Source organism: Jaculus jaculus, chromosome 9 (assembly GCF_020740685.1).
Source record: "Jaculus jaculus isolate mJacJac1 chromosome 9, mJacJac1.mat.Y.cur, whole genome shotgun sequence".
NCBI classification, from domain to species: domain Eukaryota; kingdom Metazoa; phylum Chordata; class Mammalia; order Rodentia; family Dipodidae; genus Jaculus; species Jaculus jaculus.
This window is the reverse complement of record NC_059110.1, coordinates 117,716,086-117,734,610: the sequence shown is the minus strand read 5'-3', so window position 1 is coordinate 117,734,610 and position 18,525 is coordinate 117,716,086. Positions and strand designations below refer to the sequence as shown.

General features: G+C 50.4%; 1 protein-coding gene across 2 annotated transcripts; it reads left to right on the top strand.

The window, feature by feature from the left end:
- Positions 1 to 16: 16 nt before the first annotated feature.
- On the top strand, positions 17 to 17,887 carry Hgs (hepatocyte growth factor-regulated tyrosine kinase substrate). Of its 2 annotated transcripts, none has more exons than XM_004655273.2 (22): positions 17 to 114; positions 2,484 to 2,568; positions 2,885 to 2,960; positions 3,410 to 3,502; positions 4,613 to 4,736; positions 5,387 to 5,439; positions 6,494 to 6,562; positions 7,166 to 7,290; positions 8,304 to 8,382; positions 8,464 to 8,562; positions 8,721 to 8,816; positions 9,499 to 9,537; positions 9,657 to 9,800; positions 9,891 to 9,950; positions 10,345 to 10,552; positions 10,940 to 11,112; positions 11,184 to 11,324; positions 11,404 to 11,578; positions 16,285 to 16,418; positions 16,493 to 16,612; positions 16,743 to 16,829; positions 17,316 to 17,887. In XM_004655273.2, the coding sequence occupies exons 1-22, from the start codon at positions 78 to 80 to the stop codon at positions 17,424 to 17,426; spliced, it is 2,328 nt and encodes a 775-aa protein (XP_004655330.2). In that variant the 5' UTR covers positions 17 to 77; the 3' UTR covers positions 17,427 to 17,887. The 2 variants fall into 2 exon arrangements, with proteins under 2 accessions (XP_004655330.2, XP_004655329.2); XM_004655272.2 differs by having other exon boundaries at positions 10,342 to 10,552.
- Positions 17,888 to 18,525: the final 638 nt, after the last annotated feature.

The following is an 18,525-nucleotide window of genomic DNA, read 5'->3' as shown; positions in this document are numbered from 1 at the left end:
AAGGCGGAAGCGGAAGTCGGGGGGCGCGTCACCCGAGACAGCGAGCGCTCGCGGCGTCGGTCCGGTCCGGGGTCGTCATGGGGCGAGGCAGCGGCACCTTCGAGCGTCTCCTAGGTAACGCGTCTTCCCACCAGCTCGGCGTCCGCCGCTCGCGCCGCCACCCGGCGCGGCCCCGCGGATCTTTGGAGAACAGGCCTGCCGCCCTGCCCAGGCCCCCGCCCGGCCGCCCGCCCGCCTCCGGGCTCTCCCACTGTCCCCAGGCCTCGGGTGTGGCCGGCCGCTCCTCGCGCGGGCTCCGGGGTGGGCTGCTCCTGCAGGGTCCGCGCGGGCCCTGGCTTCCTCCGCCAGGGACAGCCCCGGACCGACTCGGCCCGAGTCCTGAGTCACGAAGTGTGTGACTCCCGTGCAGACCTCATGTGCAGCGTCCGACCCGAAGGGTGGAGGTGGTGTGGCCTCCCTGGGCCCTTCGATCCCCTTGGGGGCTGCTTCCTGGAACCTAGGAAGCCCTTCCCTATGGCAGCTCCTACCCTATGGCTCCGCAAGTCCTCTGGGTTTGGGAAGGTCTTCTTTGAAGATGCTAGCTGATCGCATCAGAGCCTTCAAATTTTAGGAGGGAAAATGGGTTCAACGTGTATGGCCCGTTTCCCTTAGAGAAAATGTGTCGGAGTGCCATCATGTTCGGCTCCTCTGCTTCTTCCTAAAGTCAGGTTTCAGGAGGTTGAGACGTTTCCTCTTGGGTTACACAGGCTGAGTGTCTCACCCTTCAGGGGTGTGTCAGCACGTAAGTGATGGAGCTAGAAATTTGCTGAATCAGCAGTGGAGGTGATGTGGCCTATTCTGTGTCTCGGGGAAGATGTAGGCATAGTAAAGTAGCCCCAAAGAGAAACTTTTTTTTTTTTTTTTGTAAAATGTATTTATTTGTCACACAGAGAGAGAGAGAGTGTGTGTGTGCATGCCAAGGCCTCTAGCCACTGCAAACGAACTCCATATGCATGTGCCAGCTTGTGCATCTGGCTTACGTGGGTACTGGGGAATTGAATCTGGGTTCTTAGGCAAGGCAAGCACCTTAACTGCTAAGCCATCTCTCTTGCCCAAGAACGTTTTTTTGAAGTACGTATTTATTTTAGAGCAAGAGAAATAGGCAGATAGAGAACGGGCACACCGGGGTCTGTAGCCACTACAATTGAACACCACATGCATGCACCACCTTGTGCATCTGGCTTTACATGGATTTGGGGGAATTGAACCCTAGTCCTTAGGCTTTGCAGGCAAGGGCCTTAACTGCTGAGAACCATCTTTGCAGCCTTAAAGAGAACCTTATTGTGGGTGGTGGCAGGCATGTGAAGAGAAGTGTTAGCCGGGGAATCTAAACTTTATTTATTTGTTTGAGAGGGAAAGAGAAAGAGAAAGAAGCAGAGAGAGGGAGAGAAAGAATGGGTGCACCAGGGCCTCCAGCCACTGCAAATGAACTTCAGATGCATGAGTCCCCTTGTGCATCTGGCTTATGTGGGTCCTGGAGAGTCGAACCAGGATCCTTTGGGTTTGCAGACAAGCACCTTAACTGCTAAGCCATTTCTCCAGCTCCCACAAAACATCTGAAGTGGCAGACTAGTCTCTTGCACATCTCTCCATGGCTTGCCCAGCTAAGAGCTACAGGAAGGGATACAACATCTAAATGATAAGACTAGGCCGTCTGTGGTGGTGCACGCCTTTAATCCCAGCACTTGGGAAGCAGAGGTAGGAGGATTACCATGAGTTCAAGGCCACCCTGAGACTACGTAGTGAGTTCCAGCTGAGCCTGGGCTAGAGTGAGACCCTACCTTGAAAAAACAAAATAAATAAAATAAATGATCCGACTAGGATGGACCAGGTGATCCTGTCGACAAGTGTCAGTGCTTAGCATTTCAGAGTGCTTCCACTTGGCGTCTTAACTTTACAGGGGATGAAAGTAGTGCCTAGTCCACAAAGTGTGTGGAAATTGAGTAAATTCACAGATGGCATTTGGAATTACACTTGATGTGTAACAAGCACACAGTAGCCACCTGTAATCTTCACACTGTTAACTTCTTGCCTGTGAAGAATAGCATTTCTGTGGTTGTCAGTGTGCGCCAATATGATTTTTCCTTTGGTTCAGTTGTCTTAAAAGAAACTGTTGGGCTGGAGAGATGGCTTAGCGGTTAAGCGCTTGCCTGTAAAGCCTAAGGACCCTGGTTCAAGGCTCAATTCTCCAGGACCCATGTTAGCCAGAAGCACAGGGGGCGCATGCGTCTGGAGTTCATTAGCAGTGGCTGGAAACCCTGGCGCGCCCATTCTCTCTCTCTCTCTCTCTCTCTCTCTCTCTCTCTCTCTCTTTCTGTCTCTCTGTCACTCTCAAATAAATAAATAAAAATGAAAAAAAAATTAAAAAAAAAGAAACTGTTGAACTGAGAACTGCTTAGGGAACACAGCACAACGGGCCCTTGAATAGTATCTCTCTCCCTTAGACAAAGCCACCAGCCAGCTCCTGCTGGAGACAGACTGGGAGTCCATCCTGCAGATCTGTGACCTGATTCGTCAGGGGGACACACAGTAAGTTGAGGAGGGCCTGCCCTGCAGAATGAGGAGACAGCCATGTGCAGCGTTAGGATCTCTTGCTGCTCATGCCTTTTCCAAGATTAAGTTCACCACACGAATCCCTTATACACACAGTTGCCTGATTCATATGCTGGATGATTTAATGCCTTGGGATAATTAAGGAGTTTATTCTATGCAGCTTGGAGATACTTGGTCTTAGTATTTTCTCCAAAGGCTAAAAGACCAAGATGGGTGGATTTTTTCATTTGGCAGAGATGTTTTTCCTCCTTTTTATCTTTCTCCTCTTTACTAGTATTATCCTTTCTTTCAGAGCAAAATATGCTGTAAATGCCATCAAGAAGAAAGTCAATGACAAGAATCCACATGTGGCCTTGTATGCCCTGGAGGTAGCTAGAACCCCCTCCCCCACGGTAGCTTCTCTGCTCCACCATCAAGGATCCCTGTCCTCAGTAGTCAGGCAGCCTTGCCTGCCTTCCTGGGCCCACAGCAACCCTTGGGAGTTCCTCAAGCCTTGAGTGCAGTTGTAGCAGTGCCATTGAGCATGGTCACCCTGTGACTTAAGGCAGTGACTTTGCCTGTACTAGGTTTCTTTATCTTCAGAGGGAATGGGGTTTGTGCAGGGGAGGAACACAGGAAGCAGTAGCTTCTCCTGCTATAGTCCAAGCATAAACGTGTGAGGGTTGGTTCTTCTTGACATCCAGCTACGTCATCACAGGGTGTGGCACATGGGGTTCCCAGCAGGCTGGATGGGCTGAGAAACCTGGCAGAGGCTTGCCTTCCACCTTGCTGTGGGTCTGTCCAGAAGGCAGGGTCATACCTTTCCCTTTGTTTGCAGGTTATGGAATCTGTGGTGAAGAACTGTGGCCAGACAGTCCATGATGAAGTGGCCAACAAGCAGACCATGGAGGAACTAAAGGAGCTGCTGAAGGTAGGTGCCCTGGAAGCTGTGAGATCAGTAGAGCCAGGTGTGGTCACCCCTGCTTCTCTGTGCGTTTATTGGACACCAATGGCAGGAGGAGCAGTGGGTGTGAGGAGTCTGTGGTCCCTGTATTGGAAGTTCAAGCTCCAGGTCCAGGTTCTGTTTTTGCAACATGAGGAAGAGACCTGGTTTTCTGTAGCTGGGGAGGTTTCCAAGGAGCAGGATGTAGAGATAAGTCTTGAAGGGCAGTAGGATGCTCCATTGAGGGCAGAAATGGTGATGGCAGTTGGCATTCATATTGGAGGAGGCCAGAGGCAGAAGTCCCAGGAACAAGGCAGGAGAAATCTGAGCAGGATCGGTGCAGTTCAGGTGTGTCTGTGGCAGAGTCAAGAGAACAGATGGCAGAGCAAGGAGCTGCCTTAGGAAGGATGAAGGATGGAATCCACACCCTTTTTCAGAAGGGAAGGAAAATCCCAAGATTGCCCACAAGGATGGTGATGCAGAGCAGGGGTAGTGTAGCAACCAAGGTGGTGTTGCTCCCTTCCCACGTGACCAGGTCCTCAATGGAGACCAAACCCCACTGTGTAACCCTTGCCAAAGCAGCCGCGCCCCCATCAGGCTCAGCATCAGATGTCATGGCCTCCTTAAGAGAGTGCCAGCCATGAGGCTGGCCTGTGGCTCTAAGAGCTTGGAGCCCTCTGTGTGAACAAGCTTCCCAAGCTACCAGACTGCCTGTCACAGGCTGTAGCTGGAGGGGCTCGGGCTCTGCACCACCTGTATCCTCAACCCTGAGGCAGTGATGCTTTGTGGTCCAGCCTGGTTGCCTCTGCCTATTGGAGATCAGTGGCAGCCCTGGGGTTTAGTGATGGTTGTAGAATTGTATGGTTGTTGATGGAGAAAGAGGCATGGTTTTTGATCAAGGGCATGGATCAGGGAGTCCCCTGGTTTCTTCTGGAACTGAGTTTTGACTCTGAACAAATGTACAGGAGAGTCATTCAGGGGCCCGGGACTAGGTGTGTGCCTCCCTGGCCTCTGTGCCAGTTCTGTCTGTTCAGGTCAGTAGGTCTTGCCAGCTGCCTCCTACCACTAAGACCTCCCCACCTCTTCCCTGTCCCACAGAGACAAGTGGAAGTCAATGTCCGGAACAAGATCCTATACCTGATCCAGGCCTGGGCTCATGCCTTCCGCAATGAGCCCAAGTACAAGGTGGTCCAGGACACCTACCAGATCATGAAGGTGGAAGGTGAGTTGGAGCACGAGCCTGGGTCCAGTCCCAGGCTAGGAACCTAGCCACCAGGAACCACAGGTTGACCTTGCTGACAATCAAGCCCGGTGATCCCAGTGATGTGGGGCAGGGGAGGGTGGGCTGATTCTCTCTGAATGAAGAGCAGTGGAGCTGAGGGGTGGTGTTCCAGGAGCCTTGGACAGCCCCATGGAAGGGGGATGGACACTGATTCGCTTTTGTTTTCTGTACTTCCCACCCCTTGGGGAAGAATTATCCAGTGACTTCAGACAGTAAACAGTAAGGACAATAGACAAGCATGTTTCAGAGTGCTGCGGCCCTTGCAAACAGTATAGGATGAGCAGTCAGGGAAAACCTTGCAAGGATAAGCCTGGGTTTATGACCTGAACATAAGGGAGCACCCTAGGGCATCGACAGCCTCTCCCGAGGACTCTGGTTCCTGCTGTGGGGCCAGCACACACTTGCCTGCTGAAGGGGCTGAAGAGTAGCTCATACCCAGAGGAGAACAAGGCCAGGGACTTCTTGTTCTCTGTGTAGCAGAAAATCACTGGTGGGCTTTAGGCCCCTTCCCACCCAGGGGTGTTGGTGGGGTTTAGAAGAAGCATTTTGTGTTGGGGTTCAGGGCACTCTTGCTTGGCCTTCTCTTCCAGGACATGTCTTCCCGGAATTCAAGGAAAGTGATGCTATGTTTGCTGCTGAAAGGGTGAGTCCTGCGACAGCCACTGCTGGGGGCGATGAGAGGCAGGCTTTTGTCCGGTATTTTATCTTGTTTGGGGGGTTGGTAGGTAAGATATATTTGGTCAAAGGTGAGGATTTGGCCTTTGACTTTTTTTTCTTTTGAGGTAGAGTGTCACTCTAGTCCAGGTAGACCTGGAACTTACTCTGTAGCCCAGGATGTTCTCAAGATCAGTGATTCTCCTACCTCAGCCTCCCTAGTGCTGGGATTAAAGGCATGAGCCACCACACCAGTCTTCAGAGGTGAGGATTTGACACATTTTATAAATAGAGTATACAGTTGTGAGTGCAGCAGGTGGCTCCTGCAATCCCAGCAGTACATGGAGGCAGGAGGATTGACAGGAATTCAAAGACAGCCTGAGCTACATAATGAAGAGTATCTCATACCCACAGGAGAACATATGTGATTTTATTTATTTACTTATTTATAAATAAAATCACACAAACACAAACAAAGAGGAGGCAGGGAAGAGAGTAAAGTGTCTTTTATAAGCATGAGGACCTGAGTTCAGTCTCTAGAGCCTATGTTAAATTGCCAGGCATGTTGGCATCTATAATCTAATTGCTGGCTGGCAGAGACAGGATCCCTGGTGCTGTTGGCCAGCCGCACATAAACACACACACAAAAGATGGAAACATATTTGTGGCTGTGGCTACTAGGTTTATGTGACTGAAACAAGTTTTTAAGGATTTTGGCTGTGGTAGAACACTTGCTTTGCTGTGTACAAGGCCCTGTGTTCAATTTCCACCGCCAAAAAAGAGGAGGGAAGGAGTTTCCTAAAACTAGGACATGCAGACATCAGTCTGGAGGAGGCTTCTCTTTCCTCCTCTCTGAAACAGTAACTCTGAGCCATGTGGTTTGGGCCACTGCTTAGGGCAGACATGGCATGGTTGCTCTTGCCACACTGGGATCTTCTCCCTTTTCTGGGTCCCTTTCCTGTCTGGGAGGCAGGGTAAGGTTCTGCACACTCTGGGATCTAGGTAGGGAGAGCTTGTGTGGTCCTGAATATGTTACCCTTTAGGCCCCTGACTGGGTGGATGCTGAGGAATGCCACCGATGCAGAGTGCAGTTTGGGGTGGTGACCCGCAAGGTAAGTGTTTCCCTGGGGAGTTGGGGCATTGTTCCACACTTAGTCTGAGTCAGAGCCAATCTGACCTTTTGCCAGGGCTGAGTGACCCATTTCTTGAGGTGACTTGCTTTGTCTGGCCTCTGACCTCAGGAGCTGTCTCGCTTCTCACCTGATGATTGTGAGTGCTAGGGGTCACCAGAGGACTGAGCAGCCTCATTGGGACCCGCCATACATGCAGGAGTCCTTGTTACTTTAGGAGAATCAGCACACACCTTTTTTTTTGGCGGGGGGGGGGGCGGGGGTTAGGGTCTCTCTAGCTCAGGCTAACCCGGAATTCACTATGTAGTCTCAGGGTAGCTTTGAACTCACCATGATCCTCCTACCTCTGCCTCCCAAGTGCTGCCTGGCCAGCACACACATTTTCTGTTGATCTTAGTTTTTAATTCCTTTTCCTAGAGTCAAGTCTGCTAGAAGTGTGTCCTGTTTTCCGTGGCCTCCACATTCTATTTGTTTTACTTGACCCTTTCCCGCTCCCTACTACTAATGTCAGCATGTCAGGATTGTTCTGACTGGTGGGCACATCAGAGCAGTCCGGGCTCCTGTAACTGGGTCTTTATCTCACAGCACCACTGCCGGGCATGCGGGCAGATCTTCTGTGGCAAATGCTCCTCCAAATACTCCACCATCCCCAAGTTTGGTATTGAGAAGGAGGTGCGCGTGTGTGAACCCTGCTATGAGCAGCTGAACAAGTGAGTCCCCTTGTATGCTGCAGAGGCTGCCTTCTCTACCCAGGACTGAGCCTTTGAAGCTTGCTGGCCAGAGGAATTTAGGGGGAAGCCCAGGCAGATACATCCCTTTGGCCAGTGCCCCAAAACTTAGGATAGGTGGGTGAGCAGAGTGCCTTAGACCCATGGCAGCCTGAGACTACCTAGCATGCTGGGTACTTAGATTTGTTATGGGTTTCTTTCTTTCTTTATTTTTTGTTTGTCTTGTGGCAGACACTCACTGTAGCCCAAGGTGGCCTACAACTCATTCTGTAGCCAAAGCTGACCTGTCTCATCATCCTGAATGCTGCGATTATATAGGTGTGATCCACCACAGATAGCATAGCTTTTATTTTTTTTTTAGAAAAATATTATTTATTTATTTGAGAGAGGAGAGAGACAAACTCAAGATGCATGTGCCACTATGTGCATCTGGCTTACATGAGTTCTAGAGAGTTGAATATCGGTCCTTAGGCTCCACAGGCAAGCACGTTAATTGCTAAGCCATCTCTCCAGGTGCCTACCCCCCCCTTTATTAAATATTTTTTTATTTTTGAGGCATGGTCTTGTCTAGCCCAGGCAGGCTGACCTATAATTCACTATGTAGTCTCAGGCGATCTTCCTACCTCTGCCTCCTGAGTGCTGGAATTAAAGGTGTGCACTGCCATGCCCAGCTTCTGGTACTTTATGGACATGAGGCCCATTGCTGGCCACTGTGGCAGTGTTGGGTTTCTGTAAAAAGGCCCTTGCTTCATGCTCAGCATAGCCAGGAGAGGGTCTGGTTTAGGTAGAATAACCTCTCTGGTTCTGCAGCTGGCTGAGGGGCCAGAGCCCCTCAAGCTATTTGGTGTGGTATGGCCATGGAGCCCCATGGCCATCTGGGACTTTGTTGGTCTGTGGAGGTTGTGTGAGGGAAGCCTTAGAGGCTGGTTGAGAATTGTAATGGTGGCCTGGCTAGCGCCAGTGTGCCGTCCTGCAATATCCCGTCTTGTCTCTAGGAAAGCAGAAGGAAAGGCTGCCTCCACCACTGAACTGCCTCCAGAATACCTGACGAGCCCCTTATCACAGCAGTCCCAGGTACAGGCCCTCCTGTGCTCCCTAGAGCACTTCTTCACCTAGTCTCTGGGGTCTTCCTCACTCTACCCTGTCTGTCCTCAGCTGCCCCCAAAGCGGGATGAGACAGCTCTGCAAGAGGAGGAGGAGCTGCAGCTGGCTCTGGCCTTGTCACAGTCAGAGGCTGAGGAGAAGGAGAGGCTGGTGAGTCATGGGACTCTTTGAGGGAGACTCTGGGTTTCCTTGGAGGTGGAGAGCCCTGGGTTCTTGGCAAACAGCCCAGGTGGCAATGTTTTGCCCTCAGCCTGTGCCACATGCTCCCCCAATGACATCAATGACATCTGTTCCCTGTTCTGCTTCAGAGACAGAAGTCGACATACACAGCACATCCCAAGGCAGATCCTACACCCCTGGCATCATCAGCACCCCCAGCTGGCAGCCTGTACTCATCACCTGTGGTGAGCCCTCTCACTGGCTCAGCCTGACTGTCTTGGTATTTTCCATGGGGGTCCAAAGGGCAGGTGGGAGGGCTGAGAACAAAGAGAAAGGGTCCCCTGCTGGGGAGATGGGTTTCTTCCACACTTCTTTGAACATCTCAGGTATTAGAGGTCTGGTCTTCTTGGAGCTCCACTGCATTCACCCTCAGCCCTGCAAACAGGATGTGAGGGTTTGGCAGGCTTAAGGCATGACTTGTAGTGTAGCTAGCCTACAAATGGGCCCCAGAGGTAGGAACAGCCCTGTCACTTGCTAGCTAAGGAGAGTCTCCTTCCTCCCCAAACTGTTGTCAGGGCCCACACCAGGGCTGTATGAGGGCCAGGCAGAGTATTCACATAAAGTCCTAGGAGTCAGCGAGGTCTGGGCAGGTGCTGCCCTGTACCTTATTTAACAAAGTTAAGGAGTCCAGTGACAATTGAGTGGCAGTTTCACAACCCACTTTCGAGGTTTTGTTGCCTAAGAGAAAAGAAAAACACTTTTCAGGACACCTGCCACATGAACCTGTGAAGGGAGAGCCTGAGGGTAAGGTGAAGACCAGCACTATGCTCTGCTATCATTTGGTGTCTTCCTGGTCCCTACCTGAGTGACTGCTTTGGACCATATCCCCTCAGCCTATGGCCCCTCAAACTCTGTTTCTCTCCCCAGAACTCATCAGCACCTCTGGCTGAGGACATTGACCCTGAGGTAAGGGATCATATGTGGACATTGACCCTGAGGTAAGGGATCGTGTGTGGGATGCTGTCCTCCCATGCTTCCTGGCCCACACCAGTAATCCCCCCCACTCCCACTTTGTCACCATAAAGCTCGCACGGTACCTCAACCGGAACTACTGGGAGAAGAAACAGGAAGAGGCTCGGAAGAGTCCGACACCATCAGCTCCTGTCCCCCTGACGGAGCCAGCTGCCCAGCAAGTGGAGGGGCTCACAGCCCCTACCAACATGGTGGAGGTGAAAGGCTCTTCTTTGCATCTGGCTCCTAGTCCTGGGGGCTGGGAGCAGGCCGGGCTGGAGACTTCCTCACCCTCTGGTTTCTTCCAGGCTCCCCTCTCAGAGACAGACTGTCAGCCCATCACATCCTCCAGTGGTTCCTTTAGCGAGGTAAGTTATAAGCTATGGCTTTTGTCCTTGCTGTACCCATGGTGGCTTCTCATTTCTGAACAAGAGTGAGCTTGGGTGAAGTTCAGGAGTCTAGCTGCTCTGTGAACCCCAGAATTTCAGAGCAGCCCCAAAATACTGGATGAGGTCTTGCTTCTCTGAGCTGCTGAGTTTTATGCTGCTGGTCAGACCCAGACAGGGGTTTCCTGCCAGCTCAGTGCTGACAGTGCATAAAAGCCTGGTTTTAGCTTCATGTATAGATCAGAGATGCTGATGGTCCCACCTGTGGCACAGGGTGAGGATAGATCAGTTGTCCCTGGCAGGCATAGCAGTCCACATGGGAGGCTGGCTCTCATCTGACACTGGTGCTCAGCCACCTGCCTTGCATCTCTAGCAGTACCAGAATGGGGAGTCAGAGGAGAACCATGAGCAGTTCCTGAAGGCCTTACAGAACGCAGTTACTACCTTCGTCAACCGTATGAAGAGCAACCATATGCGGGGCCGCAGCATCACCAACGACTCGGCTGTGCTCTCACTTTTCCAGTCCATCAACAGCATGCACCCACAGCTGCTCGAGCTGCTCAACCAGCTGGATGAGCGCAGGTGTAGGTGTCCACGTGCCTGCCCTTCTGGGTCCCTCAAGAGCCTTGTGGGCCTCAACTCCTGCAGACCCTAGAGTATTGTGGGCCCTATTTTCTGCTTATTGGGCCCTATGAGAGCTGGGGCTCCTTGTTCATACTCCACTGAGGCTATGGGCTCCCCAAGAATTTCCACATGGAAAGTGGTCCCAGTGATCAATCTGTCTACCCCTCCAATCTGCAGCCTCCCTGCCAATAGCCCTTGGGAAGAAGGGGTGAACCTTGCTGATCGCAAACAGCAGCTGAGCATGGACAAAGGGAGGCCTAGCCCCACAGAGGCATGGCAGGAGCCCACACTGACTGGGTCCCCGTCTGTTCTGGAGAGATGAGAGCTGCCCTTTCCTTTGTCTGCAGTGTACTATGAGGGGCTGCAGGACAAGCTGGCTCAGATCCGTGATGCCCGGGGGGCACTGAGTGCCCTGCGTGAGGAGCACCGGGAGAAGTTGCGTCGGGCAGCTGAGGAGGCTGAGCGCCAGCGCCAGATTCAGCTGGCACAGAAGCTGGAAATCATGCGACAGAAGAAGCAGGTATGGCACCGGACCCAGCATGTGGGCAGGTTAGACCCAAGCTGGCCTGACCACTCACCTGTCATCTGCAGGAGTACCTGGAGGTGCAGAGGCAGCTGGCCATCCAGCGTTTGCAGGAGCAGGAAAAGGAACGGCAGATGCGCCTGGAGCAGCAGAAACAGACTGTCCAGATGCGTGCCCAGATGCCTGCCTTCCCCCTACCCTATGCCCAGGCATGTGTTGCCCATTACACCTTGTCCTGCCCCTCATTGTCAAAGGCACTTTCTCACCATTGGCTCTCTTTGTCCTCAGCTCCAGGCTATGCCCACAACAGGGGGTGTACTCTACCAGCCCTCGGGCCCAGCCACCTTCCCTGCCACCTTCAGCCCAGCAGGCTCAGTGGAGGGCTCCCCAATGCATGGTGTGTACATGAGCCAGCCAACTGCAGCCACTGGCCCTTACCCCAGCATGCCTGGCACCACAGCAGGTAGGTTTGGGGCAGAGGGCTAGCACCAGCCAAGATCACCCCAGAATTCATTTCTTTTGGTCTGGAGTTAGTTTACAGAAAGTTATGGGAATAAAATGAACACTTTCCTAGACCCCCTAAATGAGAATATTTCCTGCAATTGTTTTTTTCCTGTACATGTAGACCCACATGTGCTCATGTATACACTTCCTTTCCTCATTAGAGTAAAAGGCAGGTGATGGCCCTTCACCCAGAATGCATTTCCTAATGTGGTGGCACATGCCTTTAATTCTAGCATTTGGGAGGCTGAGATAGGAGTTTCCTTATGAGTTCAAGGCCAGTCTTAAACATAGTGAATTCCAGGTCAGCCTGGGCTAGAGTGAGACCCTACCTCGAAGGGAAAAAAAAAAATCTAAAAAAGGACTAGCAGTTAAAGTGCTTGCTGCAAAGCCAAAGGACCCAGGTTCAATTCTCCAGAACCCATGTAAGCCAGATGCACAAGGTGGTGCATGCATCTGGAGTTTGTTTGCAATCGCTGGAGGTCCTGGCACACTCTTTCTCTCTCTTTGTGCCTCTTTCTCTCTCAAATAATAAACAAATGAAAAGTTTAAATTAAAAAAAACCAAACTTTAAAAGGCATGTATGGTAGCACACACCTTTAATTCCAGCACTCTGGAAGGCAGAAGTAGGAGGATGGCTGTGAGTTCAAGGCCAGCCTGAGACTACATAGTGAATTCCAGGTCAGCCTGGGCAAGTGTGAGATGAGACTGTACCTTGAGAAAACAACAACAACAAAAAACAAAACTTTAAATAAATATACATCACACACATACACAAAATAGAATGCATTTCTTTTTTTTTTTAAATTATTTATTTATTTATTTGAGAGCGACAGACACAGAAAGACAGATAGAGGAAGAAAGAGAGAATGGGCACGCCAGGGCTTCCAGCCTCTGCAAACGAACTCCAGACGCGTGCGCCCCCTTGTGCATCTGGCTAACGTGGGACCTGGGGAACCGAGCCTCGAACCGGGGTCCGTAAGGTTCACAGGCAAGCGCTTAACCGCTAAGCCATCTCTCCAGCCCTAGAATGCATTTCTTAAAACCAGTTGTCCTTACTACAGGAGATTCTGGGGCCTGGCCCATCACAGATTGTCCCAATAAAATCCTGTGCACCAGTATGAAACTCTACTGTGAGTGGCCTTCTGTCTGCCACATCTTGTTCAGGGTTTCTAGTCTCAACATTGCTTAGTCTTTTGTTCTGTATGATGCTGATTTATCAGAAGCACCAGCTTGTGGCCAACAAGCTGCCTTCAGAAGTTTGCCTGGCCAGGCTGTGCTGTACGGCTTCCACAGCCCTGCTGGGCCTGAGCTTAGGGAAACTGGCTGGTTCTTTCCTGTACTCTGGAGGCTGAGATAGGAGGATGGCATTTAGTTTGAGGTCAGCCTGAGACCACATAGTAAATTCCAGGTCTACCTACGCTAGAGCGAAACTCTATCTCAAAAACAACAACAACAACAACAAAAAGAGCTGAAGAGCATGGGTGAAAGTCTAAGCACCCATATGTTTGCATAATCTCAGGGTCTCTCCTAAAGACACCTATTAATGATAGAAATAGGAAGATTCCTGTAGAACCTACATCAGCCCTGAGGCAGTGATGAGACAAAGCCACACAGTGTCTCCCAATATGCCAGTGTTTCTCTTTGACCAAAGATGCAGTCCATAGTGCCAGTAGTAGAAACCCAAGGCATTTTTTTTTTCAAGGTAGGCTTTGACTTTGAATTCACAATGTAGTCTCAGGCTGGCCTTGAACTGAAAGCAATCCTCCTATTTCAGCTTCCCAGGGTCTGGCACCAATGGTGTAAATGTGTATAGCACTTTCTTCCTAAATTGCCTAAACTTCTGGTTGCCCAATAGTGCCTTCTCACCATCATTTTCCTCCCAGAAGAAGGCAGTTTCCCGTCTCATAAGTTCTATCATTGTGAATTTGTGAACCATTTGTTCAAAGAGGGTACAATCTTTTGCTATTGCTGATGACTTTAAATATATATATATTTATTTGAGAGGGAGAGCAAGAGAGAGGCAGAGGCAGACAGAATGGGCATGGCAGGGCCTTCTAGCCACTGCAAAGGAACTCCAGACACAAGTGCTACCTTGTGCATCTGGCTTTATGTGGATACTGGGGAATCAAGCCTGGGTCCTTTGGCTTTGTCAGCAAGCACCTTAACCACCAAGCCATCTCTCTAGCACCTGCTGTTGGTTTTGATGCAGACATCATCTTTAATATGGCCCACAGGAGCCTGCCAGCTGGTTTGTGTGACTGACCTGTCACATTTGGTTAGATCAGCTCTGTACTTTGTGTTTGGCTTATGTATTCTCTGCTGGTTCTCTGGGAGCACTATTTCTTCTTTATGCGGATGTTGACCTTTAGAAGCCAAGACTTCGGGCCCGGGTATGGTAGCCATGTTCCTAAAATCCCAGTACTCAGGAAGCAGAAAGAGAAAAATCTTAGGTTCATGACTGGTGGGGGAACTGAAGAGATGGCTTATGATTAAAGTGCTTGCCTGCGAAGCCAAAGAACCCAGGTTCCATTCCTCAGGCACAAGGTGGTGCATGCATCTGGAGTTTGTTTGTAGCAGCTTGAGGCCCTGGTTTGCCCATATTCTCTCTCTTGTCAAATAAATAAATAAAATATTATTTAAAAATAAGACTCAAGCCGGGTGTGGTGGTGCATGCCTTTAATCCCAGCACTAAGGAGGCAGAGGTAGGAGGATCGCTGTGAGTTCCAGGCCAGCCTGGAACTAGAGTGAGTTCCAGGTCAGCCTGGGCTGGTGTGGGACTCTACCTTGAAAACACCACCACCAACAGCAACAATGATAAAATAATTTCAAGGTTCAGGTTCTTAGGATGCGTCCACAGTTGCTGGGTCACAGAGGAGCATGTATAAATGTGTCTCTCTAGTATGCAAACACTTAATGCCTTCATTTATCATAAAACTAAGCTCACTCCAGTAGCACTCATTCAACAGCCCAAGATTTCTTCCCTCATTGTCCATAATGTATTAGCCTAATTCCTCATTCCTGTGGTGTACAGTAAGTAATTTCAGTAGTTCCACTGCAAGGAAGTGACCCCTCCCCAAACTAGGGAAGATTTTTTTTAACATTTTAAAATTTTTATTGATTGATTGATTAGAGAGAGAGAATGGGCACACCAGGACCTCTAGCCACTGCAAATGAACTCCAGACGCATGCACCACCTTGTGTTATCTGGCTTTCATGGGCACTAGGGAATCTAACCTGGGTCCTTTGGTTTTGCAGGTAAGCACCTTAACCTCTGAGCCATCTCTCCAGCCCTTTTTTTTTTTTTTTTTTGGTTTTTCAAGGCAGTGTCTCACTCTAGCCCTGGATGACCTGGAATTCACTATGGAGACTCAGGGTGGCCTCAAACTCAAAGCAATCCTCCCACCTCTGCCTTCCGGGTGCTGGGATTAAAGGCATGTGCCACCACGCCTGGCACCATTTTTTTTTTTAAATTATTTATTTGCAAGCAGAAGGGAGAGAGAGACTAAGTGTTTCAGGGCCTTTACAAATGAAGTCCAGATACATGTGCCACTTTTTGTGTATTTGGCTCTGTGTGGGTACTGGGGAGTCGAACCTGGGTCATCATGCTTTGCAAGCAGGTACCCTTAAGCGCTGAACTATCTGTCCAGCCTCCTAGGGTTGAATATTTGTCTTTGTTTCTATTGTCTGTGATGTAAAATCATGAGTCCTAAGTTCTGTGCTCAAAAGCCACTGGGGGGCTGGAGAGATGGCTTAGTGGTTAAGGCATTTGCCTACAAAGCCAGAGGACCCAGGTTCGATTCCCCAGGACCCACGTTAGCCAGATGCACAAGGGGCTATACATATCTGTAGTTTGTTTGTAGTGGCTGGAGGTCCTGGCGCACCCATTGTCTGTCTGTCTGTCTCTCTCTCCCCCTCTTTCTGTGTCAAGTAAATAAATAAATAAAATGTTTAAAACAAAAGCTGCTAGGGCTAGCCAGCTGTCATCTCTTTCCTTCACTGTGAGTACTTGTTTAAATGCAGTTTGAGGGCTGGAGAAATGGCTTAGTGGCTAAGGCACTTGCCTGCAAAGCCAAAGGACCCAGGTTCTATTCCCCAGGACCTACATAAGCCAGATGCACAAGGGGGCACATGCATTTGGAGTTTGTTTGCAGTGGCTAGAGGCCCTAGCACACCTATATTCTCCCCCCACCACCTATTTCTCTGTCAAATAAATAAAGAAAAATAAAATATTTAATTAATAAATAATAAATAGTTTGAGGGATGGGATATAGCACCTCTGGTTTAAATGCACAAGATTCCACCCCCAGCACTACCAAAAAAAATAAAAAAGTTTGGTTCATTTGTCTTGGTTTTGTTCCATTATAGGACCCACTTTCTATCTATCCTTGTTGGCTTTTCTTTGTTTTGAAGTAGGGTCTCACTCTAGTCCAGGCTGACCTGGAACTCACTCTGTATTTCCAGACTGGTCTCAGACTCACAGTGATCCTCCTACCTCTGCCTCCCATGCGCTGGGATTAAAGGCCTGTGTCACTCGCCCAGCCTTGTTGGCTTTATTTTACTGTTTTAAGATTGTGAAAAAACATTTAATTCCAAGTTACAATAAAAGTGCTCCTCAGGAAGGGCACCCCTCTTCCTGTCCTTACCACACCATCTCCTTTGTTACAGATCCCAGCATGGTCAACACGTACATGTACCCAACTGGGGCCCCTGGGGCACCAGCAGCCCCTCAGGCCCAGGCTGGGCCCACTGCCAGCCCTGCCTACTCTTCCTACCAGCCCACTCCCACCCCAGGTTACCAGGTATGTGGGCAAAACTACATCCTCGTCCTGTGCCCAACCCAGTGCAGCAACCCATTGTATCATTCCCTCCGTAGAATGTGGCTTCCCAGGCCCCACAGAGCCTCCCGGCCATCTCCCAGCCGCCACAGTCCAGCACCATGGGCTACATGGGGAGCCAGCCAGTGTCCATGGGCTACCAACCATACAACATGCAGGTAAATAGACCTCGTAGCCTCTACCAGGCAGGCCAACTCCTGGTACTGTGCTTTTGTTCTCTTCAAGGTATGAGGGCCTTTGTCTTATCACATAGCTTCTCGGGGTCAGGTTTTATCTTAATCTCCACAGAATCTCATGACTGCCCTCCCTGGCCAGGACGCATCTCTGCCACCCCAGCAGTCCTACATCACAGGGCAGCAGCCTATGTACCAGCAGGTGAGCCATCCCCTGGCCATGCCCCTGGTACTTACTGGCCCTCTGGGCTTCCTGGGTTAGATGTGGGTCCCTGATATCTTAATACCAGCACACAGAAAAGGCAGATAAATACTCAGGATTCCTCAGCAGACAAAACTGGGGTATGCGGTTCAAGGCTGACCCACACCCACATATGTAGTAGGTAGGAACAACCTCATATTTACATCAGCCTTGTGATGGTTGTGCTGATTACAACTTGAAGTAGGCTTTTTTTGAGGAGTGAGGGGCAGTTGTATACTTTTTTTTTTTTTTTTGAGGTAGGATCTCACTGTAGCCCAGATTGACCTGGAATTCACTATGTAGTTTCAGGCTAGCCTCAAACTCATGGCAATCTTCCTGCCTCTGCCTCTTGAGTGCTGGGTGAAAGGTGTGCACCACCACTCCTGGCAACAAAAGCCTTTATATATGAGAAAAGGGTGTTGAGACCTGTCTACTCTTCTCCTGCAGATGGCACCTTCCAGTGGCCCTCCCCAGCAACAACCCCCTGTGGCCCAACCACCACCCACACAAGGACCGCCAGTACAGGGCAGTGAGGCCCAGCTCATCTCATTCGACTGACTCTGAGCCTGGCGATCTGTGTCCAGAGTAACACTACAGTTCATTGGAAACTTCTGTATCTAACTAGCCATTCTCTCCCCCTTAGTGTCCCTTCACTGTGTAAGGGATGGGCCTTTACCTCAACTCCCTCCGTCCTCATCCTCTGTCTTCTGTCACTTGTTCCCTGCTTTGGCCTGACTCTGTGACTTCTTTCCCCAGGGCTAGGCCTCGGGAAAGTTTCCCCAGGGAATCCCCAGTTCTGTGTTGGGATCCACCAGAGGTGGTGTAGTGGGGATGCTGAGACTGCTCCCAAGTCTGATATGAGCTAGAGCTGGTGTCCAGGCATGTCTCTGGTCCTCTGCAGGAACCTCTTGGCCCCTGTACCACAAGGATGGAGGCTTCAGACATCTCAGCTTCTCTGCTTCCCAGCTGTCATCTCCCCATGTGGAACAGTGATAATAAAATGTATTTCAAAAGGTCAAGAGTGTGTGGTGGGCAGTAGGTTCAGTTTTCGGCCAGGTTGAAAGCACATGCTGGGGGCAAACTGTTGGAGCTAGCTCAAGAGGCAGTTGGGCAGCACTCGGTTCTGGAGTTTGTGCTGAACAAGGTCTGTTGATGGTGTCCTTGCTGGTGTGGACCCTGAACGCTTATCTATCCATCCACCCATCCTTCTTCCATTTATTTATTTTGGTTTTTGAGGTAGGGTCTCACTCTGGCCCAGGCTGACCTGGAATTCATGATGTAGTCTCGGGGTGGCCTCGAACTCATGGTGATCCTCCTACGTCTGCAACTCCTGAGTGCTGGGACTAAAGGCGTGTGCACACCACAGTGCCGGGCCAATTTATTTATTTGAGAGAGAGAGTGAATGGGCACCTTAGGGTCTCTAGCCACTGCAAATGAACTTGAGATGTACATGCCACCTTGTGCATCTGGCTTAAGTGGGTCCTGGGGAATCGAACCTAGGTCCTTTGGTTTTGCAGGCTAATTAATGCCTTAACCATTAAGCCACCCCTCCGCCCCTGCAGTGGCCTATCTTGATACAGGGTGCCATGTGGCACCATTGAGAACTACCCCACAGTGGTTTTATAGCCGATCCAAGGGAGTCCCTATCCATGGTCTC